At 39.6% G+C, this 24,677-nt stretch overlaps 3 protein-coding genes and 1 non-coding gene across 4 annotated transcripts; 2 read left to right on the forward strand and 2 right to left on the reverse strand.

Annotated features, from left to right (window-relative positions):
- Nucleotides 1-916: 916 nt before the first annotated feature.
- Nucleotides 917-8,090, forward strand: pbk (PDZ binding kinase). Its single transcript, XM_022737987.1, has 7 exons — nt 917-999; nt 1,628-1,792; nt 2,368-2,507; nt 2,872-3,041; nt 3,959-4,088; nt 5,354-5,539; nt 6,609-8,090. The coding sequence occupies exons 2-7, from the start codon at nt 1,629-1,631 to the stop codon at nt 6,839-6,841; spliced, it is 1,023 nt and encodes a 340-aa protein (XP_022593708.1). The 5' UTR covers nt 917-999; nt 1,628; the 3' UTR covers nt 6,842-8,090.
- Nucleotides 7,087-15,392, reverse strand: esco2 (establishment of sister chromatid cohesion N-acetyltransferase 2). The gene is made up of 15 exons (XM_022737986.1): nt 15,333-15,392; nt 14,248-14,310; nt 13,694-13,848; nt 13,201-13,501; nt 12,773-13,091; nt 12,367-12,488; nt 11,990-12,101; nt 11,680-11,767; nt 11,482-11,524; nt 10,587-10,737; nt 10,151-10,282; nt 9,551-9,640; nt 9,117-9,260; nt 8,838-9,022; nt 7,087-8,449 (listed from the first exon to the last, which is right to left on the reverse strand). The coding sequence occupies exons 2-15, from the start codon at nt 14,298-14,300 to the stop codon at nt 8,317-8,319; spliced, it is 2,028 nt and encodes a 675-aa protein (XP_022593707.1). The 5' UTR covers nt 14,301-14,310; nt 15,333-15,392; the 3' UTR covers nt 7,087-8,316.
- Nucleotides 15,393-15,964: 572 nt separating this feature from the next.
- On the forward strand, nt 15,965-19,250 carry ccdc25 (coiled-coil domain containing 25). Its single transcript, XM_022737979.1, has 9 exons — nt 15,965-16,146; nt 16,310-16,357; nt 16,524-16,563; nt 16,947-16,998; nt 17,834-17,909; nt 18,028-18,131; nt 18,449-18,651; nt 18,804-18,849; nt 19,159-19,250. Exons 1-9 carry the CDS (start codon nt 16,122-16,124, stop codon nt 19,186-19,188), a joined length of 624 nt encoding a protein of 207 aa, XP_022593700.1. The 5' UTR covers nt 15,965-16,121; the 3' UTR covers nt 19,189-19,250.
- Nucleotides 19,251-20,882: 1,632 nt separating this feature from the next.
- On the reverse strand, nt 20,883-20,955 carry trnaa-agc. The gene has a single exon. It is a non-coding gene; the product is annotated as a tRNA-Ala (tRNA).
- Nucleotides 20,956-24,677: the final 3,722 nt, after the last annotated feature.

Consider the following 24,677-nt stretch of genomic DNA (forward strand, 5'->3'; position numbering starts at 1 on the left):
CTTCTTCATAATGGATCGGTTATCCCTCCCCACAATGAGGAGACTGGGCTGAACATCTGCAGTGTGTGAAGGAGATGAAACAAAAATGGGATCATGAGAGTCGAGGTCAAGGTCAGCCTCACCATCACCAGCGAGGGAATTCTTTCAGACAACTTGCTGATGTTAGAGAGAGAAGAGACACGAGCAGTAATGAAAATGACACAAATCTGTTCTTAACTTGCTCTTACTGCCAACACATGTAACTGATGTGGGGTAAGAGCTTTTAATAATCACTAGTCTATGACAAGTTTTAAATTGGTTTTCAGAAAGCATAGATGCAGTGCAGCACAGTGTTGCTGTCTCGTTAAGGTGGTGTATTTCACTCATAAAACTAATGACTCAACCTATGTGCAAGGCAGCAGAAATAATGAAATTGTCATGTACAGTGGGGGTCAGTACGGGCTAAATAACAAGTCTTTGTCCTGGGGCCTCATAAGGTCAGTCTGGCCATCAGGTTATGTTATTCTATTGTTCCTTGAGTATCTTTCTGTTCTCTTTATTTGATATTGATTTGTTGTATGATTGATCTCCTGACTAACTGATCATTGATATGCAATCACTGATGAAAATGAATCTAACTTGCAACCTGTCACACATTTTGTCAGGAATATAGGCACCTGCACCTGAAATGGATAGGGGGAGTTTTTGTTACAGGATTTTTATAACGTGACTGACCTCAGCTGGTGAAATAGCTGCACTACAACTGTGATTGATTTAACAAGTAATATCTTTAAAGTAACATTGTGTCCTTTTTATATCAACAATAAAACTTTAAAGTCTTTAAAGTGTGAAAAAACAAAAACAAATTGTCATGAAGTTTGTGACCTGCCGTCGTCTTTTACAAACGACTTGCGTTTGGTTTGTCCCTCTGCGGCATCCGTACTGTGTGCTCCGCAGCAGTTTGAATGTTCGGCGCGGGTTAGCTGCAGAAGTTTTGTTGTGACGGTGAAAGAAAAGCAGGTAACGTCTCCGTTTTTGACTAAATTATAGATTTATCTGACTCAAAACACAACAAAGACAACTTGAGACGAATTGTCGACACGTTAACTCCAGTAACTCGGCAAATGTTTTAGCGTCAAAGCTGAATTTACGAGTGACATAAATGTTGGTTGCTACTGTGTCTCTGCCGTTGGTTAAGTATTGACTGAATAGTGCTATATTGTTGACGAACAACATATCTTAGAGTTGTTGTCGTTTTCAATTTTAATTGCCACAAGATTTTCAGCTTATTACTCGTTAACGTTATATTTTACTTCACAACGCAATTATTGGGCGTCATTAAGCCAGGTTCCCTTCAAAATCATGCGGTTTATTGTCGTTTTAAGCAGGCACAGACAAAGACAACTTTCTATACACCAAGTAGACTTCAGATTTTAATTCGGCTTATATCATATACAGCAAACACTACTTTAAATACTAACTTTTCCAAATTAAATCACCTTATAGTGTAAGACAGCCAGTTAATCCAGTCAGCAATCGATAGTGTTGCTCAGTTAATTAAGCGCTGCACAGAATAGTCGAGTTTAGGTTATTAACCGTATTCTAATATGTGTTGTTCCATTTTAACTATTTTGTTTTTCATTGACAGAATGGCCTCTAACACATGCACCGACGAGGGTGCATTCAAGACCCCTAAAACCGCCCGAGTGAAGCGCTTCGGAAGCAACGGAGGCACCCCCATCACCATCCCTGCTTCACCTTTCATGAAGAAGTTGGGGTGTGGGACTGGAGTCAATGTTTACCTCATGAACAGGTTTGTTGTCCTCTCTGATTACACTTCTCCGGTTCGGTTTACACTTCACTTACAATATAGCTCCTCATTTTCCCTCTGTATTCAAAATTATGCCAGTTTAATGTGTCCTTGGTCATAGGGACATGCACATACCAGGCAGAGGAGAACTTAAAATATCCAGCAGGGTCTCTAGCAAATTTTGCATGTAGATGATCCACAGGAAACAGTTGCAGCTTTTACTATTACCATGTTCCCTGTTTGCTTGTATTCAGAGCTGCATTGATTACTCGACTAATCGGTTATCCAGCAGACAGAAAATTAATCCTGAACTAATTTGATTATTGATTTTATGACAGTTTTAACAAATGGTGCCAAAATTTGATCATAAAAATAATTATTAATTGGGGCCCTGCTTGCATTGTGTATTTCCCTAGAAGAATACTGTGGGAAGAAGAAGACAGCCTCAGAAATTTTACATTTCATTAAATATAGTGACTTTTTTTTCAGGCTATTGCATATGGAATGTTTTCATGTCTGTGTATAAATAGATTAGAACAATGCACCATAACAAAGTATTGTTGAACAAATAATTTCAGAATGGAGAAGCTGAATGCATCTCCCTGGGCTGTGAAGAAGATCAACAGCAAATGTGCATCGAAGCAGGTGGCTGTTTACCAGAAGCGCCTGAACGAGGAGGCAAAGGTCCTGAAGGGAATCAATCATCCAAACATTGTTGGTAAGACGTGTTTTTAATCAGCAATAGAGAAGGGTGGTGAGGCGTTCACACAGAAAACTGAGGAAAACCAAGGAGGTGATTAACGCATGGATTCCTGGGAGGAGGAAAGAAAGGTGTTAAGTAATGCATTTCCAATGACACTGTTATTTCTCGGGCACCTAAGAAGTTAAGTTTTGTAAATGTTTCACGATGCAGAGAAAATACAAGTAATTGTCACCTCATTGTTCACTTATTAAGACTCAGTTTGAGTGGAAGTAACAGCAGGCTTCACATCATTTTTATTTTGTCGTGTCATACTCAGTTTACTTATGATATTGTGTTACATTCTCTGTTGTTAATTTTACATCCATATCCCAACATCAAGGTTTCCGTGCCTTCGCCACGGCCAAAGACGGCTCCAAGTGTCTGGCCATGGAGTATGGAGGAGAGCAGTCCCTCAATGACCTCATAGAGAAGAGGAGAGAGGACGGCCTCAAAGCTTTCCCTGCAGCCAACATAGAAAAAGTGGCGCTGCATGTGGCTCGTGGTCTGCAGGTAAATCATGGACTCTGTTCTCCCTGGTGTTAACGTGTCATATCTGCATCAAATATTCTCATGGATATAAATACAGATGCAATATACCTCAACTGCACCTCAAACTACAGCCTCCAAAATGACCATAAAGTTAAATCAGCACCTCAGAACTATAAAAAAAACTAACCATTATAACCTTCATGGAGGATTTATTGTCAACCTGCCTTATTACACTGCATTTTAGCCAGGTGCACCTAAAAAACTGGCAACTGAGTGAAATTGTAGCAGGATTCAATTCATTCTTGTGCCTCTGTGTTTTGAAATATGATTACTTATCATAAATTAGTGTCCACATCACTCGTTTTTTAATTTCAGTCTTTAGAAAATATGAATCCCTTGTCCTATTTGTTAATTATTCTCCAGTATCCTGAAAGTGAAAAATCTGATAAAATATAGTTGTCTGCCACCTGTTTGATTTGCATGTGTTTGGAGGTTAAATACAGAAAATAAAAAGATAGGAATTACCTGACAAAGACAGAGTCAGCAGCTCAGAAAACTTCAGTAAACAGGATTCCTACACCAGCTTCGCTTTTATATGTGAATGAAAGGAACTGTACCTAAAACCTGCACCAATCTGTATTTTAATATAGTCCTGTAGTGCAACAGTTTCATCAGTCAGTTTTTCAAGTTATTATTCACACATAATCAGTTCAGCACAGGATGAAAAATGAATTGTTTAATATCTATAATATGATTACCAAACAAAATAAATGGGAAATGGGAAAACATAAACAAAGACCCACTATTTTTTGAAATTATTATGTCCAAATCTTGTCTCCTCAACATTAGCCATCTTTTAATTTAATTTTAGAATTGATGATGGTCAAACAAAACAAACACAGGAGTAACAGGAAGGCTTTGTATGTTTTCCTCTACAGTATCTTCACAATGAGAAGAAGCTGCTGCACGGCGACATGAAGTCCTGTAACGTGGTCATTAAAGGCGACTTTGAGACCGTCAAGATCTGTGACGTTGGTGTGTCTCTGCAGCTGGATGAGAACATGAGAGGTAATGACTTTTTTCAGTCATGGCACGCATGATAAAAGGAAGCAAGTAGCTTTGATTTGAATATACAGCACTGTACTCAGTGTGATGGTTGGGGAAAGGGATAGTGGGCTCAGGAACATCTCAAAAACAATAAACTGTATTATCTAGGGTCCTTTGCCATTGAATTTGAAAAAGTCTGGAAATGTTAATAGTTATTCTTCATCGTAAACTGGTCTTTTAACATAGCCTTTAAGTGTATGCAACATTGCATTTTACGGCACATTGTTTGAGACAAATAAATCATTAAAAATGGAATGATTATTAAAATTGGATAATTTTTGTGCTATAAAACATGCTGTCGTTTGTTCCTCTGATGCAGCATTTACTAAAAACAGGATATTGATGCATAAAGTACTTCAAACTAACATTTCCTCATTAGTTCAGGATTTCACATAACCAACCAGTGTGGAATTGATCAACTCTACGATAAATGTGTCATCACATAAACAGCATCACATCCATTTTACCACAGACGAGTCATAATGGGCCTCTAATGTTTAATGAATCTGCAACTATTTTGATGATCAAAATCTTTTCAAGCAGAAGTCACTAAAACTTCACTTTAGGTCTCAGCCTCTCGTGAGAAAATTGGTTGTTTTTTCTTGTTTTAGCCGTACAGTGAATATCTTTGGATTTTGGGCCGTGGGTTGGACAAAACAAAGCATTTGATGACATTACCTTGGTCTGCAGGAGACTGTGATGTTTTATAGATCAAACAACTAATGGAGAGAATATGCAGTGTGTGTGTGTGTAAATGGAGAGAATATGCAGTGTGTGTGTGTGTGTGTGCGTGCGTGTGTGTGTGTGTGTGTGTGTGTGTGTGTGGACACAAGTGGGATTAATCATGGATTAAAGCACAGAATTGGCAGAGAAAGTTTGGATAGAGACGACTGTTTACAGCAGCTGATTTACTTTGTTTCTCTGCCCAAGCAGAAACATAAATTCTTCAGTCTTTCATGCTTTGTCTCGTCTTGTACATACTGTACATTTCATCTGCCAGTGGGGTCTTTCCCATCAGGTTTAATTTAAACTAATTGCAAACTTCTGGATCTTCCTTTCTAGCAATTGTCAACAGGACCGAAGATCACAAGCTTTGTATTTTTAGAAATAATGTAATTTTGGGTGAAGCCATTGCGGCAGCACAGATGACCTGAATGTTTGTTTTGTACTTAAATTGTTGTCCAGTCCAATTTGAGTTTTATTAAAGATGTTTATATTCTCTTCAGTGTCAGATCCAAAGGCGGACTATATCGGCACAGAGCCGTGGAAGCCAAAGGAGGCTCTGGAGGAGGGAGGAGAGATCAGCGACAAGGCTGACATCTTCGCCTACGGTCTGACTCTGTGGGAGATGATGACACTGGCTATGCCTCATCTGGAGATGCTGGAGGGTGACGACGATGAGGAAGATGAAGGTGAGACACACATTGAAAGCACTGAAATTTACACCCTTTACATTTGCTTGTAATTAGACCCGAAACCATAAATTGATGAATTATTTCATGGACAGAAAATTAATCTGCAACTGTTTGATAATCGAATAAATGCAAAAACTTTGGTTTCAGCCTCTCAAATGTTAGATACTGTATTGCCGTTTGTCTTAATCTGGTAATTTTGTGTTTTGGTCTGTTGAGACAAAACAAGACGTTTGAACACGTCACCTCGAGCTTTGAGATAATTGTGATCTGCATTTGTTCAGTGATTTTATTTTTTATTTCCTACACCAACTGATTGACTGAGAAAATAATTGGCAAACTGTTCAAAGAAGAAAATTGTTATTTGTAGCCCTAGGTGTAACGTGTACTAATGATGAAACTGAGGCGTATTCTACTCTCAAACTCTTGGCTTCATTCTGAAATGTAAAATGCGACATGTGAGTGCTAAAGGTCAAAATAAGTTTTGGTGTAATCTTTGGATGATGAGTCCAGTTTGAGAATATTCAATCAAAAACATAAATTGGACTAGAGTGCACCTATTGAGTATGTGGAGCCTAAACAATAGCCACAACTCTTAAATATATGGCATTTGTTGTGTGATGTAGCATCTCTTTGCCCCTGATAGTAAGTGGTCTATTGTATAAAAGTGTGTAATGCTTCTTGTTTAAATAGATTTTTGCAGAGGTGGTCATTAATTCAGGTGAGATAAAACAACAGAACAAAATTGTTTATTAGATCCTGACATTTCCTCTTAGTTTTCCTTGTGAAATACTGGACACGTTCACCTCCTTCAACCTCTGAGAATCTTTCAAATCAAACATTGTGAGGAAGAAAAACGACTCTTAAACTGGTGACAGCTCATGTCTTCACTAAGACCAGTGATAATGTGTCACATTGCTTAATTTTTCAGGATTCACAAGCTAAAAAAAAAAAAAACTTAAAAGTACCACCGTACAGCTCTTAATTCCTGTAAAAACAGAATAAGGCAGTTTGATTGGGGACAAAGCAAAAACCTACATTGAGACCAGTATTACCGTTTGTGTTTCAGAGGACTCGGTGGAGGTGAGTTTTGATGAGGACGCGTACTACGAGAGGTTGGGGACGAGGCCGGCGCTGGATACCGAGGCTCTGGGCGGCTCGTACAGGAGGATGGTGGAGCTCTTCTGTCTCTGCACAGAGGAAGACCCCAAGAAGAGACCCTCAGCCGCCCAGATCGTCCAGGCTTTAGAGAGCAACGCCCCGCTGGAGAAAACACCTGCTGAGGTGATTGTTATCGACTGATTTACACGGCTAATTCAGAATTTTCGTCAAAGATTTATATTGAGGGAATCCCCTGCCCGTGTTTTCCTATTTTCCAGTTTGTTTGGGAGATTTTTTGGTTCTAATTTAGAAAAAAAAAAAACTACAGCTGAGTGACAGGTGAAAGTGTCAGTTGATGGAGCACCAGAGGCTGGCTGTAATCTCTACTGTACATCTTTGTATGTTGTCTTTTCTCTCCTGTACTGTCCACTTTTGTTGTGTAAATGTTTTTGTTTGTTTTTTTTACTTTCATTTCTTGTCACTTTCTCTTGAAGTTTTTTCTAAATATCTTTCTACCTTCAATCTTTGGTAAAATTCTCTTGGTCAAACTTGAATTTTTGTCACTAAATTAGAGTAAAATCCCACAACCTGTGCTTTTGTTTTCTTTTTTTAATGTCTTGCAAATTCTATTTCACTGATGTATCTGTGGCTGTAGTATTTTAAGTGTTTCGTGGAGTTGTCAAAACAACCACCTACTCATTTGTTCTGGAGCTGTAGATCTTCAAACTTTCTGTTCTAAGCAGTGCTACATAATTTGATTAGTGACATTCCAGCAAACGTCATCTGCTGATGACTGTGATACAGTCGAAACAAGCAGGTTAGTGGATTTACCGTGGAAACTGAAATCTCCACTCAAAGGCCCACTAACCTGCTTGTTTCAACTGTATCACATGGTCTTCTTTAGCAGAGGACGTTTGCTTGTAAGCCAATAAAAATATGTAGCGCACTGGCAGAGCCTTGGAAGTTTACACAGCCGAACAAACATGATCTGAAATGGAGAATATGCTCTAATAGAAATGCTCCTGCAATAATTAGATACATTTTCAAGAATCAAGTCTAGGTTCATAAAACAAAGGCAACAGGTTTATTAAATCTATTTACAAAGCTGAATGCCAATAAAAACAACGGTGGTATCCACCTTTCAACAGGTCAGTGTCTATAAACATATTTTCCCTTCAAAGACGCCTGAAAACCTCGAATCAAGAAAAAAAAAAAAACAGAACTTTTGAATTAAAGTTTTAAAAGGAGGCTTCAGTTTTCTTTGATGCAAAAGACAACATGAATCAAAGCTAGCTATGTGTGTATATTCAGAAATGTGAAATATTATCTCTCCAGATTTAAGATCCTTAAGTAAAATATAAACATCTGAAAACACTGCCATTATACACACAACATTCAACAGTAAAATGGGCAGCACTGAGTATAAATACCAAGTCATAGGTGAAACAAACAAAAAAAAAAAAAAACACTAAGCCTACTGTATCCTGATTAGAACGCACAATAATTATGCAAGTGAAGCTTAGACACACTTTTCAGTACCAACTAACACCAACCTGAACATTACTGTTTTGCATATGAAAGACAATCCAACGGATCTGTTAATGTGCAGGATTTACATTACTGATTTAACAGGCTGAACTGTAGCGTTAATCCTTGTTTTAAATTCTTTCCAAACTTCATGCGATGAAGTTGTAAACTAGGAAGGCTGGTGTGTTGCTGTACTTGGTTGCAAACAGTTTGCCGTCAGGTGTCGGGTCAGAGAAGGCGATTTCCTCCTTGGTTAGATGACTGCCGTACATGAAGGTGCTCCTAAGACGAAAAGACAGAAACACCATCAACATGTTTGAAAGCAATCAGAAATCGGTGTGAGGCTTTGCTGTAGTCTTTTTAGCTGTATGATGCTCTTAACAGGAGGGGAAGAAGTCTGTAGGTATGCTTCGCTTTTACAAGATAAAGCTTCCAAAGTGAGGACTGAGCTCACTGCTAATGAAGAACTTTAAGGCAGAAACATTCTTTGAAAAGATCCTTTGAGTCTGATACACATAACGTTTTCTAATCTTTAACTGTGTTCTCACTGTTCCTCGTTTAAACTGAAAAGTAAAAATCCCCCCCCCAAAAAAAAGAAAAGTTGAGGCTGAAAACATGCTAATTTGTACAGACAAAACAGAAGACAGCAAGTGTCAGTGTGACGTTGTACCTGACGGTGTCCAGCATGCGGGTGGCGATGCCCTGCCGTCTGGCCAGGCTGAAGACCCAGATCCGACTGATCCCACACAGAGCTTGTTCTGGGACAGTGGAGCAGCACCAGGCTCTGTGTCGCTCCATGAAGTCGTCCTTGGTCATATCCTTGTGTCGATCTGGCTGCTCAAGGACTCTGTAAGCCTGTTAGGGACAAAAAAAAATAAATAAAATTTGTATCAGTAATAGACACTGAACAAACAAGATTAGGAACAACTATTAAGATCTTCAGCCCCACCTGTCGTATGGGTTCAGCGACGAGACATCCCACCACCAGTCGCTCCGTGTTGATGAACAGGTAGGTCTTGGCCTGTGTGGGTCTGCTCAGAGTCACCTGCTGGAAACCCAGCTCGTTGTCCGCTACACGACGCACATCCTCAGCCTGAAAGCAAACACACAAGCAGGGGAAGTGCATGGAAATCAATATTAAAGAACAAGCTATTTAAAAACAAAACACCTTCGCAATTCATGCATCACTTGTGTATCAAGTATAATCCACATGAAATGACACCCTCTCAAGTAAAACACATACTTATGTACAGTGATGGATTTGAATAGTTGACTTATATATTCTCACACGTTTTTTGTTGATTATTAGTGACAAACATACAAAACATGCAAACACACACAATAAGAAATAAGCTGGGGTACATCCAGCGTACAGACTCTCACCTTTTTGATGGCGTATTTTGGATCGTCTGGCATCACCAGGAGAATTTTCCCATCCCAGAACTCAGCCACCACCCGCTCCTTCTTCCAACCCTGGAAATACAACAGAGAGAAGAAGCTGCAGTTAGAAGCCAAAAACTCATAACAAACTCACCTCCCCATGAAACAAACTGATGCCAGCAGCCTTGGCAGAAGATCTCCGGAAAATACCAAACCACTTCAGATAGAAACAAGTCATCACAGCAGTACAGTGGCAAAAGGAAAAATGTTTTGGGGATGAAAACAAGTTGGGTTTTTTTCTAGTAAACTTACATTTGTTGGATAAAAGAATAAAGAGTAAACTATTAATTGTTCCACTGTTTTAGAGACTAAAAGGGCATTAAATAAGGTTTTCAAAACCTATTTCGAATTTTCTTTCATTAACATGTTCAACTCAGGTTGAACATTTGCTTTGTTATTCTATTTGAAGTTATGGTTCTCTGCACAATCAATTCAAACAAGTAGCACTATCAGATCTACATTAAATTGTGAATAACTTCATGAATTAAACGCGTCTGCCGCCTATACGAGCGAGTTCAGAGAGAAGGAAGGAGGAAAGTTTACCACAAATTTGATGGAGTCGAGAAAGCGCTGGTGGAACTGGGTGTGTTGGAAATTGTCCTCTGGATTGTCTGCGCTGTACACCATCCCACATGAGCTGCAGGTTGTTGCTCCAAACTGTTTCTGACCTGCATCCTGACGGTGAAGTACAGAGAAAAATACACTCAGCACACACATGAACATTAACCAACAAAATCCCAAACCTGGTGTGACTTACTAATTTCTACCTTCTCCTTGTACGATCTTACTTTTTGTATGTACTGTAGGTGGCATGAAAAAAAAAAGTTACAGTATTGTATCAGTATACTTAATATTGGACTGAAAAACGAACCAGCTTTAATACAAAATGACTGCATCTGCCTTTAAAAATGTCGTGTCCAACATGTTGGGCTCAAGTATGAACCAAAATATAACAATATAATGTAAAACATTAACATACGATAATGAGTTGGTCGCCATCCTGCTTCTCTTTCCTCCTGCGAGCACTTCGCTCTTTAGCTGAAGGAGGAGGAGTCTGCAGTGATTTGTGTGTTTTGGGGCCAGACGGGGTGCTGCTGGACACTGGAGGCCGCAGAGCAGCGTTCTTTAACCTGCAGGACAAACAACACGAGAGCATTAGTGTTACATACAAAACAAAACAAAAAAAAACATGGTATCGAAGGACATCAACATGGTAATCAAATCAAAACTGCAACCTGTGTCTGTTCATCATCCATATTTATAAACTTGTTACCGATTACTTAACTTAATCCTGATTCCATAAAAAGTAACAGTTGATTAGTGCCATCTGTGTGTGAGTGTTGTCATTAGTGCTCGTGTTTCTAACAGGCAAAACTCAATAGCTCATCCTCCTACTTTCTATTATCCTGGTGTTTTGTCTTTCCTGTTGGAGGATTGTTTCCATCAGCTTTTCCACCATCTGCTGCAGCCAAAGCTCTCAAAGCTTTAGCTCTGTACATGCTGGAAATACAGCAACTTCTTCTCATGTTGTGTCACACACAAATCTCTTTTTGTGCCGTGCTGAATTTTTGAATTAAAGCACTGATAATTGGAAAATACACCAAACCTCCACCAATTCACGGAGGGAATTCAAGAAAAAAATCTGATCGGTTCCTTTATTCCAAAGATGAGAAATGATTTAGTTACAGAAATCTTTGGAAATGTCACAAAACAACTGTTTTGGGAAACTGTTTGAAACAGAGCTGCATGGATTATAAAAATATGAATTTCCCCAAAGGTTTTGTTGTTGTTGTTGTTGCTGTCATTGTTTGTTGTTGCGAATCTTTTTCCAATAAAGATTTAAGTGGGAAAAAGTGTGGACTAAAAAGTCTCACCTCTTGGCGGCGGAGCCAAAGATGGGATACACTGCTGCAGATTCTGTGGAGATTAAAAAAACAAACATTTTAAAATGCATTTTAAATAAAACCTTACAGGAGCCTTTGAAACAGTCTCAGACGAAAGCAAGGAAGGTGTCAGAATTTTTTTAAGTGTTGGTGTGGGCTGATGTGTTGGGACTGTTTTACTGTGGATACCTTTGGGGGGGCTGGAGGCAGCGTTGGTTGGACTTATATCACTCAGGTCAAAGACAGGCTCAGAGCCCCCGTCTGCCAGAGAACCATCCTGGGAAAAGTTGAGTTTGATATTATGAGAAACGGCAGCAGAAATTCTAAAAATGTAGAAAATCAAGTTTTTTTTTTGTTTTTTTTTTTTAACACTGTTAAAAATCAATAACAAATTTCTGGTAATGATTAACAACTGCACTGAAGTTTTAAACATATCGACGGCCAGCAAAAGATCCGGTGCAAGAATGTCTGAATATGTGGATATAAACTACTGCTGTACCCGAGGAGTGGTGGATGAGGCTGCAGCTGCAGAGCTTGGTGATGGGGTCCTTGTCAGCACAACCATCAGCTGCTTGGTAATCCCATGTTTCTCTGCCAAGACTTTAGGTGAGCTGAGGGAAGAAGATGTTTGTTTATTATCTGGAACAATAGCAGCATTTGCACTTACATTAAAAGTTTAAAGAAAAAGAAAGAAAAATTAGCAATAATTTTTGTTTGCAAAAAGATATACAAAGAATATATACAAAATTGCACCCAAACCTTTACACTTGTCAAATTAAACTTTCAGAAATGTGTGGAAATGCAACAATTTCCTTTCAAATTGGGTGAAAAAATACAAACTGGGGGCAGCTAAACTTTTATATAATAGCAAATCACCTGAATGGCTGTGGAGTTTTAGGCTCTTCGTCAATACAGTCCATCCAGTCTGTCGGATCAAACTTTGCTCTCTGTTTGGTGCCCTGCTGCTTCTCTTCTGCCACGACTGGCTGGACAGCAGTCTGCAGGAAACGACCAGGAAAAGATCGTATCAAAAAAAAAAAAGAAAAAAAAACACACACATCTGGACAAATACCACAGTAAAAGCTCCAGAGTGAGCCAGTTTGCAATTTGCCACTTTGAGTTGTGCTTGTGTCTTCACTGCTGCCTCACAGATCTGGTAACAACTCTTTGTGTTATTTATACCTTGATTAAATAACAAATCTCCATCACAAATGAGGGACCAGTGCTTTTTTTGCTTGTTACCAACAAAGTGTAAACACATGAACACAGTGGTTCTACTCACCTCTTGAGGATGTTTATGTTGTTGGTTCATCACCAGAGCAGGCGGCTGCTGCGGCTGCGTAGTTTTCTCACTCTTCGTTTGTGGCAGCGCAGCTTTCTTTTTCTCCTGAACTGAAGCTGGCCTTGTCAAAGACTTTGGCGCAGATTTCTTGTACATGGACATAGGTTTTTTCCCTGTACCGAAGAAAGCAGCTCCAACAAATATCTTCGGTTTGGGCTTCCGGCTGCTGAAAGTGATGGTGATTGCCTTTTTGGACTCTGTTGGTTTGATGCTACTGGCGGGAGCAGCAGTTGTGGTAGGTGCTGGTTGAGCAGTGACACTGTTGAAGTAAATAATGCAACAATAAGAAAGCTAGATTAAAGATCGTGATAAAAAAAAAAATGTAAAAACCTTTGATGTCCAAAAAATGACTGGAAGTGGAAACAAACCTGCTGTTAGGTTTTGACAGCTTGATCGTCTTCGTGGATGTCGAAAAGCTTTTCATAACCATCTTCCTCGCATTACTAGATCCTGCAGACACCTTTCTCGGCTTTCTGCCTCCTTTTAAATTCTTCTTGTTCTTCCTTTCTGGATTTTTTGCCTGGGAGGGAGGTGATGGAAGAGGAGGAGGGGAAGGCAGAGACTCCTTTATCGCCTTCCTCTCTAGCGGAGTGAGATAGATTGGCTTGTTCTTGCCATAGAAGGAGCTTGTAACGACGGTGGGTTTACGAGGCGATTTGGCCGGAGAGACTAGAAAAAAAGGAATATAGATAGATACAGATGGTGAAAGCAAGTACGGGTGTGGGGGAAAATTATCATTTGCAGTATGTCTCTGTAACTGTTGAGGTTTAATAACACTTCCTGTCCAGAATCCATCTTTCTCAAACGTCAGAGAACCACATCATCTGAACGGCAAGCTTGCCTTTCACCAGTCCACCCTACCTGCTGGTCTACGTGGGGATTTCTGCGGTGAAGGACAGTTCTCCTTGTCCAGACGCCCAGCAGGCTTCTTTTTGGTTGGAGACTGATGGGGATTTCTCTGGGACCTCCTCTTCAGGGGGGACATCTCCTTTCTCTCCCCCTTCTTGGCTGGGTGACTGGTGTTTGAGTAACATGTATGAGTATGAGAAATAGCGCCATAGATCCAACACAACTTTTATTAGATTTTACCAGATGAAAACCTCTTGTTAGATTTGAAAATATGTAACATGGAACTGTATTAATCTCATGGGGACACACAGTATATTAATAAGTTCAATTGTTTGTCAGCAAAGCTTAATATTTTTTGAATTTTTTACATACTAGTGTCTAAATTTGGTGAACTTAAATCAGGAACTCTAAGGATTCACTACTTGATAGTTTTCCATAATTTTTCCTATGGACACATTTCTATCTGTGACAAAATCTGTACGAATAGAAATTTGTTGTATCTGAGTGTATAGTACATTTTGAGAGTAAATAAGGAAGTCAGCCATTTTAAGTATGTTCTAACAAACCTGTCAGAGTCCAGAGAGGCGAGCTTTCTCTTCCGTGTAGTGGTGGGCATCATTTTCACAAACCTACACACAGAACATTATCAGGTCTGCTGGGTGAGCATAAAAGACAAGGCAACTTGAAGCATTTCAGTTTGAAGTATTACTCTTCTGCTCAGGGGCTGCTCCCTCTTGTTAACGTACAAGCAGCAATGTTTTCAACCATCTGAAAACGGAGGAAAATGTTTATCCTCTAACATATTTCTAATGTCACAATTTACTGCAATATTGGTTGTAAGAAAACTTGAAATTTGCCTCTATTTGCATCTCTCTACTGGATGGTAAATTGAAGGCAAAACATTTACCAAATACAGATTTTAAATGATCAATATGCTTGTTGCCAGGACGGAAGGAAGGAAGGAAGTATTCATTTCTGAGTGCTAGTGTTTTATTTCCATTTCCTCTTATGAAAGTGAGATCTAATGCTTTTGTAACAATTACAGCCGCAGTAAGCAGTGCCACAAGACCTTTTATGGATGTCACAAAAGGTCACAGACCTAAATGCATCTTTAAGTCATTTTGTTTTTTTTGGTGATGATTTATCAGCAATAGTTTGGCGTGAATGTCTTAGTGACAGAGTGAATGGAGCGTGTGGAGGCCAAACTCGAAAATAATACCTCCAGACCTTTATATCTGCAAGGTGACTGATGGACTCACAAATTAACGTCATGACTGAAATGACTGAAACATCCAATTTAATCTTCCATGGGCAAAAATGTGAATTTACTCGACATGAATGTCAGCTTAGGTTAGCTTAGCGCTTATTTAAGAGCAAAAGTGGCGAAGAATGGGTAATTGGCGGGATGAAGAACCTTATGCAAAGGCGTCTTTTTTCTCCAATACAAATTAGCTGAGGTGCCGATATCAATTAATAGATGCCTAAACATAAAATAAGACCGGCATTTTTTTCTGAGTAGTGATATTTGTTTGTTTTATAGTTCGTAAATAGACCTTTCTTCATTTAACGTTACGTTGAATACGACATTCGGGAGAGAAACAAGTAAAGTATCAAACACACACAACCGTAAAACACATATCAGTTTTCTTACCGAACACGTTTCTGTCGCGCTACATAAAGCGATAAATACTGATATAAAGTGTAGAGTAGTTTGTGGCGGTTCTCCTGCTTCTCCTGCCCGCGTTTCTTCTGTGTGTTTTGAATAACCCGCGCCAGCCTTCCGGAAACGGAAATTCCGGAAACGTAATTGAGTTACCACAGTAAAAGCGTAGCGGACCTTCTGGTCCTAGCCTTCAAAATAAAAGATCATTGTTTCATAAATGGCGATTTATCAGTCTTTTCATTCTTTACACTCTACACTCATTTTCAAATCAATTTGCTATTTCCCAGTTTTCTATTGCTGTAAAACTCAACATGGCTGGGTTTTGATTAACTTGACAGACAAAAAAAATTTTTGAATATGTTAACTTGGGTTTCAGTGAATAATGATGGGCATTTTCACAATTTCTACAAGAGCCAGAGCCCCAATTGGATGGTGGGGGGCTCATCATAGTTGATACTGTACATCAGTGGCGCAGATTTCAAACTAATTAGTGATTAATCAAATTATATAGATAGAAACTACATACAGAGTAAACCCCTGAAAGTATGACTCTGGACAGTGTCAAATGTATTGAATGGCAAGCTTTTATTTTGAAGACAGACTCATGTACTTCCTGGGTCAACGCGTACATGCGAAAAGTGACAGACAGAGTCTGCTGACAGTAACAACGATCTGTCCGCTCGGAGCTGATCACATTAAGTTGTGTTCCTAATTATCGTGTTACCTTTCAAACTTCACTCTATTCATCTTTTAGTGGGGAGTTTTAATTCACGTAAAATGGTGTTTTACTTCACAAGTGCCGGTGAGTGGAGTCAAAGCAGCACTGTTAGCTTGTAGCCTGGCTAGCCAGTTACCTTTAAAGCTGTATGTTTTAGTTCTCATTTGACGCGATTTTTGTCTGTGTGTTTTCTGTGTTTTGTACCAACTAATATTACTGTTTCGCTCAATTATTCCTCTTCTGTCAGTGGTGGAGCCTCCCTACACAATCTACATGGGAAAGGACAAGTATGAAAGTAAGATTGTTAGCGTTATATTACAGATCCACTTCACGCTGTATGCTTTTATTATAATCAGTGACTTGTGCTCTGATCATTATATTATTTTGGCGAGTCAATGTGTATTCACATAGCCACAAATTATGCCACATTAACTTTAACTCAAGGTTGTTTTTGTCATCAGATGAGGATCTTATCAAGTACGGATGGCCTGAAGACATCTGGTGAGATTACACATTCGTGTCTTATCTGAACGTTTCTTTTCAATTAGAGGTTTGTGCAGCAAAGTGACTCAAATACACAATAAAGTCTGTGGCTGAACGGTCCCAAAGAGTGTTTACAGGTATAGTTTGGGAATTATCTGTAAACCTGGCACTGTGTGGCATTACAATTCAGTTTCAGGCAATAAGAGGTTTGTTATAAAATAAAATAATAATATAACAATATTAAAGTGGACACAGTCTGCCCTGTCACAGTCACCCATCATCACTTCAATAGTTAAATCCTGTTCATCATTGTGCTTTATGCTTTATCACTAATGACAAATTGTGTGCTCATCATTGTTCTTTGTACCGCAACTGACGCCTTTTTTTCCCTCAATCTGCAGGTTTCATGTGGACAAACTGTCCTCGGCTCACGTTTACTTGAGGTTGCCAAAGGTACGGAGCCAACACAGTGAATGACAATGAACCTCAAATACTAAGATTTGAACACATTCAGGTTTTGATACCTGACAACAATATAAGTGGCACATCCTATAATTTACATTTCATCTTATTTAATCTTTGATCTTTGACCACTTTACATATAACCTAATGCAAAACACTGTAGTGGGGAAAGAATGCAAGGGAGGTGACCACAATACTCAAGCTGATGGTGTGTTTTGTGCTTGAACCTCTTTTCTATAGAGTTAATGGCTTGAACAGTGTAGACATTTCCCTGAGCTGCCTTCAGGATGTGCTGCTGCTGCTTTCAACTGGGAATGTAATAACGGCTCACACTATCTACAGCACTTCTTCTTTGCCTGTGAAATTATACTAGAGTTGAAACAGTCAGTCAGTTAGTCAATCCACAGAGTAATAATCAGCTATTGAGACATTAGCTAATCATTGAAGTAATTCTTAAGGCAAACACGTTAAATCTTCTTTTGTTCCTGCCTCTGATTTGTGAGGATTTTGCTGCTTTTCTTTGTCTAATGTGACAGAAACTGAATATCCACCGGGGGGGTTGGACAAAACGAACAATTCAGCAGTTTATCTAGAAAATAATCAGCAGATGAAATGATATTGAATATAGTTGTTAGGTGCAGCCCGGCTTCACAGGCCCATAACAGACACAACAACTGCGGTCATGGTCGGTTTGAATGTTTTGAATGAGGAGGTTGATTGAAGGATGTACATTGTCATCTGCTTGTGTTGTGTGTGGTAACTGTCCATTATCCCTCAACCACACACACTCAGGCGCTGTTGATTGCTCTGTGTGTGTGTTTTCAAGGGTCATGCCATAGATGATATTCCCCCAGAGGTGCTGATAGACTGTGCGCAGCTAGTGAAAAACAACAGCATCCAAGGTAAAGATCTGCCTTCTGAAACACAAACACTGAATCTGAGAACAAGCCACAGCTGATCAAAGTGCATTAGATCTGCTGAGTGTTTTTACTCTGAAACCTGTGTGTTGTGTGCGGCCAGGTTGTAAGATGAACAACATCAACGTGGTTTACACACCGTGGGCCAACCTGAAGAAAACCGGAGACATGGATGTAGGACAGATCGGCTTCCATCGACAGAAAGAGGCGAGTAAACCAGCACTGAAATAAAAAACACTCAACTGTTAGACAGTGTAATAAGGATGTAACAGACTTTTATCGAGCTAAATGAAGGTGTCATGTTTAAAGAAATGCATTATCTCACTCTGATTTTCATATTTGCATAAATGAATGGGAGCGATCGGCCTCATCTGGAAAATAAAACAATAGAATCTCAGTACAAGTTTTAAAACATATTTGCTGCACATTGTCCTCACTCTACTTCATGTATTCCACATCACAAGTGTTTTATTTATCCTCTGCTAGCAGTTTTAAGCCTTTGATGCCTGTGCTGTGTCTCACAGGTGAAGATCGTGGCGGTGGAGAAGAAGATCAATGAGATCGTAAACCGTCTGGAGAAAACAAAAGTAGAACGCCTCCCCGACCTGGCGGCAGAGAAAGAGTTGAGAGACAGAGAGGAGAGGAACGAGAAGAAAGCTCAGCTCCAAGAACAGAAGAGGAGAGAGAAGGAAGAGCAGAAGAGGAAAAAAGAGATGGAGGATCTCAGGTACATTAATGAATGGTCAAAATGAGACACTGTAGGCTGGAGTGTTTTGGATTTCTTTTTTTCATTATGTATGATCCTACTTTTAAAAGATTGCACTGCATACACATGGTATTTCTTTTAATCCTACTGTATGTTTTGGTCTCCCTCTTCAGGAACTATACGTCACTGATGAAGGATGAAAATATGAAGACTAATGAGGTGAGGACGTCAACCAACCAAGAGAAATCATACTATTTGTCCAGTGCTATTTATTATGGAACATGATTCACAGAGAGGAAAAGTCAGGAAATCTAATAAATTCTCTATATGACTTATTTTTTACAGTTATAGTACTACAAAAAATAATAAACACATTGGAATTTTTCATTTGTTATCATCTAATAATCATAAAAAATAATTTATATGACACTGACGGGTCTTTTTCTGTTGATCAGAAACAACAGCACCACATTAAATTCCGTTTTCTGCAGTCTTATGATGATGTCCTTCACTGCATGTTGTTTGCAGGATGGCTACGATTCAGATGACTTCATGTAAGAGGTGAAGATGAGTCAGCAAGCAGACAGACTCCTCCTCCACCACTCAGATCTGCTGCCAGGACGCTCCCCTGCTGCTTTTGCTTGCTGTAACTCTGCACTGACATTGGTGAAAAAATGATACCTTGAACTTTTGGTCACTTGGAGCAGAATGCGAACCAGAGAGGGACAGCACCGGGACTTATTCCACATGCTGACTGGTTCAGACACTGCTTCCAAACCGAACCACGCTGGCTGACCTCTTCATCACAGGATAACGCTGTAGAGGAAGAACATGAGACGACAGGAATACTGAGGCTCATTTTGGGGAGAAACACTCAAATAGCTGAACATTGTTTGATTTGGTTTTCACTGCCAGTGCCGACTGATGTTGATGTATGATAAAACTGGTTTCTGTATAGGTGTTTTAATAACCCTACAAACCGTCTGCTCACTTTCTTCATGTGTTCATTTCTCTGCCTGTCAGATTTTATTGAATATGATTTGATGTATGAATTAAACTCACAGTTGGTAATTGGCATTGCTTGCACTTGTAATTTGCAATTAATCACAAACATTTATATTCTTCTGGAAAGCAACGTAAACCAGTCCCAGCCACTTACATCCATTTACAGAGCCATGGTGCACGAAGCCTCTGAAGTCCTGATAGATTATATTTTTTTCATCTTGTGTGCACAAATGTAAGACTGTAGTTACAGTAACAATTATTTTAACACAATGTCTGTCTTATTCACTAAAACACAAAGTGGCATCTTCACATTGCTTACTAACAGTCCAAATCCAAAGAAATTAAAACAAAGTAATACGTAAATTCCTTACTTTTGATAAGGGGCAACTATGAAATGTTAGGCATTTTGATAGAAAATGATTAGAGAAAAAGAAAATAACTGCCGATTAATTCCATGCCAATCAACTAATCGATTAATCAATTAACTGTTTCATCTCCATGATCTCAATGATCCTTTTATTATGGACATCTTGTGGGCACAAAAAAGAAATTTGTGTGCACAGAACAAAAAAATAAAATCTTTCCAGAATGGTTGTAGCTCTGTAATAGTGTCAGAAGAACCAAAACAGTCACTCCTGACCTTTGTAACTATAGTTTGACATAAAAAAAATCTTAACTTGAAGTCTTTCTAAAAGCTCTTAAGGGCTTTTAAACACGTCTCACAGTTTATTGAAAGTCCTGTCAAAAGCAAAAATGGACCTGTGGTAGCAGTTGTACAACAGATGAGAAATATTACAGCAGCATCAGTTTAGACCTGTGTAGTTACACCACCAACGACAACCTCCAATATTATCATAGAGTTGAATTAACACTGCTCTGACATTTATTTATTTATTTATTGCTTTATAACAATAAATAAATAAGTATGTAGTCTTCCCTGAACACACACTGCATCAGACATGCTGTGTCCTGGGCCAGTGTTTCTGGAGGTATTTTGTTTAATCTTCCAATACTTGACTTATTCTGTTATATATCTTATAAGTACACTACTGTAATTATGACCATTGGCATCGCTCCATCTGAGGACATATTTGACATTGATGTAACTTGCCCTTTGGGGCACAGGTTCTCTTTGCCATGTTGAAATATGACGGTAACAGTTGTTGCTCCTTGATGTTCCACGTTACACGTTTTAGCATGGTAGAGTGCTGTAGATGTGTTATCGTTGAGGAGAAAGAAGAAATATTTGGAGGATGCGGGCATCGATCCCGCTACCTCTCGCATGCTAAGCGAGCGCTCTACCATTTGAGCTAATCCCCCTGATTGGGAAACCATTCGAACGCATGAAGTCAAAGTCTTCAGTTATTTTGCTTTCACTGCTTTGTGTCAATGTATAGATCAAACCTCTCAGTGCTTTTCGATGTCTTGTGCTCATCATTTTACACACACAGAGTTTTGAGACAAACTTTCCGAGAGTCTGAACGAAAATCGACTTGATGAGGAATCGACGTGATCACCTGCTGACGACTTATTTCGGCTTTTCAAAGCACTACGTGGTTAAAGATTGTATGAATCGAAGTAACAGGACCCTGATCAAGATCTTTGACAGTATGGCTTTTGGTTTTGCTAGTTGTTTTTGTTTAGACATGACGTATTGCAATTTTAGGCCCGGATGGTGTGCGTCCGAGGCTGTTGAAGGACTGTGCAGCCCAGCTGGCTGAGCCTCTCCAGAGGCTCTTTAACTGAAGCCTTCAAACAGGGAGGGTCCCGGTCCTGTGGAAAACATCCTGTCTTGTTCCGGTCCCTAAAGTAGGACGACCGGCTGAGATAAATGACTACAGACCTGTGGCCCTCACATCATACATCATGAAGACCCTGGAGCGGCTGCTTCTCCACCTTCTGAGGCCACAGATTGAACATGCACTAGACCCCCTACAGTTCACCTACAAAGAACATATTGGAGTGGATGATGGCCGTCCTTTACATGCTCCACCGGCCCATTCTTACTTGGATGAGCCAGGTGGTTACATGAGGATTATGTTCTTTGATTTCTCAAGTGCATTTAACACCATCCAACCCCCCATTCTTAAAGACAAGCTGGAAGGGATGGGGGTGGATCCCTGCTTCATGTCCTGGATTGTGGATTACCTGACAAGACGACCACAGTATGTCAGGCTGGGGAACTGTGTCTCAGGGACAGTGATGAGTAGGCACTGGGGCTCCACAGGGAACTGTTCTGGCTCCGTTCCTGTTCACTATGTATACGGCTGACTTTAAATACAACTCTGAGTCCTGCCACATCCAGAAATACTCCGATGACACAGCTATTGTATATTTTTTCCTCAGAAGGCTCAGGTCCTTTGACATCTGCAGTGAAATGCTGAATGTTTTATCAGTCAGTGGTGGCCAGTGTACTTTTTTAATGCTGCAGCAGCATGTCTGACATGAACACAAGGAGACTGGACAAGCTGATCAAAAAGGTTAGGTCTGTGCTTGGCAGGAGTCTGGACTCACTCAAGACTGTTGCGGAAAGACGCATGCAATGTAAGATGGAGGCCATCTTGGACAATACCAACCATCCTCTCCACAACATTCTGGCAGAACAGAGAAGCAGCTACAGGTGCAGCAATGTCTCATCTCACTGCGCTGCAGAACAGAGAGGTTCAGGAGATCCTTTGTTCCCACTGCCATCAGGCTAAACAACACCTCAGCCACAGGAAGTGGACTAATCTAATTATAATTGTTTATCATTATTAACTGTTATTATTATAATCAACAATGAGCTAATGGACACATGAATTTCCCCTAGGGGATAAGTAAAGTATCTACCTATCTATCTAATTTGTAGAGCTTTTGTCAGTGAAGTGATAATCAAACAGAGTTGTTATTGAGTTCAAGTGAATCAATTTATTACTTTTTTTTTAAGTCTTCATCAACACTAATGCATCAGGAAATAACGTGACTTAGTTCTATGTCAACAGTTCTGTATTCCATTAAAATATTGATTGAATAAGTGACAACTGAAAAGGTAAAATGCACTTTTTAATTTAACCCCCCATATTAAGAGGTCATGAGTGCAAATGGTGAACTAATACAGCAGAAAAACATACTCTGGAAATATAGACTTGCAAAAAAAGCCAATGGCTTGTTTTCAGCAGTTAGGCTACTGAAGTTATATAGTTCAAATTACTTTGAGCCACTGGGAGAAATGCATTACCTCACTAACCCCATAATCTACAGTAGCTGTGTAGTGTACCTTCTAACTGGTCTCATTTAGATTTTAAATTGGACATAAAGTTTAAGATATGAAATACTCATTTTGATGTTAGAAATTACACAAACATGTTATGGCCTCACAGCATCAGAGCCCCATTCATTGTTATAGAGCAAACTGGAATGATATCGCACATTGTAAGGTTCTCCCTTTGGTTTCTACCTTTAGAGGAGAGTGTTGCATGTTCACAAACATTCACCAGTCTGTTCTGGGGCACAGGAATAAGAAATGTGAATTCTTGATGGATTGGATTCTCCTTTAAATGCACAATTCATGATTATGATGTAGTGTTCCACCCTCAAAGCAGAGTAACCAAGAACATTAGAGCAGATCAGACTCCAAAACTAATCATTACTTCCAAATAAACAGTAAACAAGCAAACTTTCCTTTCCTTCTGATTCCTCTGTAACTCACGGATATATGAACTACTCCTCTCCAATCAACCTCCCAGTAACAGCGACCAGTCAGACCATTTCTACACAACATCTGAGGTAATTCGTCAAATCTGTCTGGATGATGAGGATATGACTGACCCTCCTCCACCCATGTCACAGTCCTCTTGTTGTCAGACAGTTTGAGGTTTCTGTTTACTGTGTTTGTGTAAAACGGTAATAAAACTGGCTCATCATCTTCCACTGCAGCACAAAGAAGCTCTGAACTATCTGCTTTCTAAAACTGTCATTACCTCTAAAGTGTCATGTTTTAACATAAGGCTGGACCCAAAATGCAGCGAACACAAGGGAAACGGTGAAAAATGTTTATTAAACAGAAGAACTTACAAAACTTCTCCCTCGTCTGTCCTGGTGTCTGTGTGTGTTTGATCTGAGGACAAGTCACACCCTCATAACTTCAAAGTCCAAGTCTAAAAACCATCAGTGACATCAAAACTAGTCTAACCTGTGACAGAAGCCCAGTCTGTGCCATGTGCAAATCACAAACCAGGTGATGTAGTTCTAGTATTTGTCCACTAGATGGTGCAAACTAAACATCTAATGCGCTGAGTATCAGCTCAGCTCAGGAGAGGAAGCTGTAAATGAGGTGCAACAATGTGGATGTATAAATCTCATTGATGAAACTCAATACAACAAACATTAAACAGCATTGGCAGACTAATGACTTGCAGTTGGAGGTCATTCCAACAGGGGAACTATTCCAATAACACAAAGCCCCATGGATGCGACCACTAAACACACAACAAGAAGCATAACTGAATAAAGTTATTCTGTGTGCACGAGAGCCAACAAAAAACAACCCAGACACAATCGTTAGCCGATGCTAGCATCGCCAGCTAGCAATAACTGCATTTGCCTGACAAATTCATAATATGGGTAGACGCAAGTTAGCTAACATTATCATACCCTCTGTAGCCGGTCACTAATGAAAACAGGCATCAGGCATGGTTGAACATCATGTTGTACAAACTAGTTCTTTTCTACAATAACCTGAGTCTTACTGTCAGTTAGAGCTTACATCTGATCAGCTGATGGATGTTGTCCTTTAAAGTTAATGATAACATCCTCCCAGGAGAGTCTGATCTCTGCTGCTGGATCCTGAAACAAAAACACAACTGATAAATGTCTATGGTGGATAAAACCTGATGGAAAAAAAGGTTCAATCTTTTAATTTACACAGCAATTAACTTTTTGTGTGAAATGTCTTTCTGACAGTTTTAAATTCTGACCTTCCATCAACAGATTGTCTAATAGGATGACCCATGAACCAGTCGCTCTTCATGGACACACAACTGGATCTGGATCCAGGTCCAGGT

This window comes from Seriola dumerili, unplaced genomic scaffold (genome assembly GCF_002260705.1).
Source record: "Seriola dumerili isolate Sdu_G_001 unplaced genomic scaffold, Sdu_1.0 BDQW01000025.1, whole genome shotgun sequence".
In the NCBI taxonomy this organism is placed as follows: Eukaryota; Metazoa; Chordata; class Actinopteri; order Carangiformes; family Carangidae; genus Seriola; species Seriola dumerili.

Excerpts from the sequence above, each read along its gene's own strand:
- pbk (XM_022737987.1), top strand. The coding sequence starts at position 1,629 with ATGGCCTCTAACACATGCACCGACGAGGGTGCATTCAAGACCCCTAAA. Across the intron at positions 1,793-2,367 it reads AATGTTTACCTCATGAACAG|AATGGAGAAGCTGAATGCAT; the intron begins GTTTGTTGTCCT and ends AAATAATTTCAG. Across the intron at positions 2,508-2,871 it reads CAATCATCCAAACATTGTTG|GTTTCCGTGCCTTCGCCACG; the intron begins GTAAGACGTGTT and ends CCCAACATCAAG.
- esco2 (XM_022737986.1), bottom strand. The coding sequence starts at position 14,300 with ATGATGCCCACCACTACACGGAAGAGAAAGCTCGCCTCTCTGGACTCT. Across the intron at positions 12,489-12,772 it reads AACATAAACATCCTCAAGAG|ACTGCTGTCCAGCCAGTCGT; the intron begins GTGAGTAGAACC and ends CGTTTCCTGCAG. Across the intron at positions 11,768-11,989 it reads CCTCATCCACCACTCCTCGG|GATGGTTCTCTGGCAGACGG; the intron begins GTACAGCAGTAG and ends AACTTTTCCCAG.
- ccdc25 (XM_022737979.1), top strand. The coding sequence starts at position 16,122 with ATGGTGTTTTACTTCACAAGTGCCG. Across the intron at positions 16,564-16,946 it reads GGATGGCCTGAAGACATCTG|GTTTCATGTGGACAAACTGT; the intron begins GTGAGATTACAC and ends CTCAATCTGCAG. Across the intron at positions 17,910-18,027 it reads GAAAAACAACAGCATCCAAG|GTTGTAAGATGAACAACATC; the intron begins GTAAAGATCTGC and ends GTGTGCGGCCAG.